Here is a 2,556-nt window from a genome sequence, read left to right as displayed (position 1 = left end):
TAATTGCTGCAGCAGCAAGGTAGCTAAACAGAAAGTCAGCAACATTCGTTCCAATTTTTTCTTGAAAAACCATTACTGTTTCACTTTTGTTGCGTTACACTTCACTGGTTGTGGCGAGGGCATGTGCTATAGTGCACTCGTTACCCGAGCCCACGCGTAGGCGTGGAAGCGAGGGTAAAGCAGTCGTCCTGTCTGTGTGTGTGTGTTCGCTTGACCTCCACTTTTGAGCTGACACTGCTTTTTTGTCTAGTCCTAAAGAGTCTTATAATCAACACTAGCTCTAGAAAAAGTTATTCTCCGTCTTGGGAATGCTATATTTTTCTTTTCCGTGGAAAAAGAAGCTGGCAAAGTCGCCAAACGTAGGTCGGTTCCCCGACAACTTTTTCATAGTGTGAGCAAAAGAGCAACTGGGCAGATAAAACAATAAAGCAAAGCCTCATCTTTCATTAATATGAGAGGGATTGCTCAAATCATCTTCGTTTTAAAGATATGGTAGCCCAAAAACTCATACTTTTGTGAGTTTACACGAGGCTCTCTTCTCCCGAAGTAGCGGCTAGAGTCTTTAAACATCAGGGGCTCAATAGACGTTTGTATGCAACAAATAGAGCCTAACAAATGTATGCTAAACTGTTTAAAAGTCGAGAAAAACTAAAGCTTTCTTCACCACTTAGAGCCATGTGCCACCATTAGACTACTGTGTGTGCGGGTGGAGCATGGCTTGATTGAGCCACACTTCATTGCAGCCACACCTTTACATTGCTGCAGCAGTGCAGCAAGCATGCTGGAGCTTCTTCTTTGTCTAAAAAAACAAAAAATTCACCGTCTCAAAACATTCACTAAGTTTTTACATGCTGAAGCTTCTTTTCTGTGTCAAAACTTTCACTAATTATTTTTCTGTTAATTTATTAAAATTGTTACACACAGACTGTGGCGAGGGTATGCACTTTAGTGCTCTCATTCATCCAGAACTGATACTCCATGTGTCCAGCATTGGTAGCATGATCTCCCTAACAAACTCAGGATCATAAAATAAAATTAAAAAAACACAAAAAATAAATTAATAAAAATAATGAATAAATAAAAAATTAAAATAAAAAGTTTTAAATAATAAAAAATATAAATTAAAAATTTTTTTAAATAAACATAGAATAAATAAAAATAAAATTATAATAATACAAAAAATTGTAAAAATAAACTAAGAACTGGATTAATTTATTATTTTAATTTTAGTTTTAAAATGTCAATCACTTGTTTATTTGCTCTTTGCGTTTCATTCTCCATCAGTAGCAGTTGATGCCGATACATACAGCAAGAGGTTAGGCCTCTTCTTGATCTCCATGTACTGATCAAACTTGTCCTGAGAACTAATGCAAACTACTTCACCAGAGTCGCCCTGTCTGTATGCCATATTGAAATCCTCAATGTTCTCAAAGTTACCTTCCATCTTAACTTTACTTAACAAGGTCTGTAGTGAGACTGGCTTAGGACAAGATATTCTTAGCAACTGGCCTTGGCATCTTCCTTGAATATCAATGTCAAATGTCTCATTTGTAAGAGCATAGCTTCCTGCCCTTGAGTGATGGACTATTGTTGGCTCATCTCCTCCTTGCATTTGCTTTGCATCAACTTTATAAGAGAAAGGGAGTCCCTCTGTGTGTGTCTTGGAGGTATTTGGGTTCTCAATAGGCTCCGGTGAGGACCTGGAAGAGGATTTATCAAGAGGCACGTCCTTACCAGATTCAGATCCAGCATAAGACATCATGGAAGACCTTGGATCAGGTGAGTGATCATTTGGTGTGTAGCTTGTCTCAAAAGGTTTCAAAGTCTCACAAGTGTCATCAATAGGGACACTCGGACTGCTCTCTGATTCATCAGTAGTAGTCGTAGTGAGATCTTTGACAATGTGTGTGTCATCTTTGAATTGAAGTTTCTTGATCATCCTAGCCACAGTCTTGTGATTATCAAGGTATCCAGGGCTCTCCTCTTCTATTACCTTCATTTGACGTAGTGTTGCTCCACTGTATGCCTCCCACAGTATCATTACTCCAGAGTTATCAAGAGACTGGCTCTTATCCTCTTCAGTTTGAGGGAAGTCATCAAGTGGGTATCCCTCCAGTGGTGATTGGAAACCTTTGGCTCCACTCACCACCATACACTTTTCCTTCTGACAGGGTCCTTCGCAGGGTACCGTAATGAGGAACCTAAGGTGCTGAGTGTAAGGATGGAAGTGCATTATGAGCTCCTGTTCATGAAATAGGAGGATGTGTCCAGTTGCCATCCCAACCCACACCACGTCCAAGGCAGGCGTCATGCAGGTCATAATGGCATCATACGCTGACTCGTCTCCAATCCCAATCTGTTTCATTAGTACCTCCCTCACATCAATGTCGTACAGATGCTCTTCGTTCTGAGTGTCCCAGGCTGATAGTGTAGTGCCGCCCAAGTGAGCACTCCAGGCAATATCATTCTTTTCTTGAGAGGATAGAGCAAGGTGTCCAACAAAGGCGTCCATTTTCTTGTTCCTCTTCCTAGAGTGCTCCAGAGTGAGTGTCATAA

At 40.5% G+C, this 2,556-nt stretch overlaps 1 protein-coding gene across 1 annotated transcript in view; it reads right to left on the bottom strand.

Annotated features, from left to right (window-relative positions):
- LOC100638895 (leucine-rich repeat serine/threonine-protein kinase 2-like) overlaps window positions 1-980 on the bottom strand; it is a gene marked incomplete at its 3' end in the record, with an annotated part of 7,593 nt that extends 6,613 nt beyond the window's left edge. Inside the window, exon 1 of the mRNA XM_019995253.1 lies at window positions 927-980. Within this exon, the coding sequence (XP_019850812.1) occupies window positions 927-980 (54 nt within the window). The remainder of the gene's footprint in view (window positions 1-926) is intronic.
- Window positions 981-2,556: the final 1,576 nt, after the last annotated feature.

Source organism: Amphimedon queenslandica, unplaced genomic scaffold (genome assembly GCF_000090795.2).
Source record: "Amphimedon queenslandica unplaced genomic scaffold, v1.1 AMPQUscaffold_13450, whole genome shotgun sequence".
NCBI lineage: Eukaryota > Metazoa > Porifera > Demospongiae > Haplosclerida > Niphatidae > Amphimedon > Amphimedon queenslandica.
This window is presented reverse-complemented; position numbering and strand designations above follow the sequence as displayed.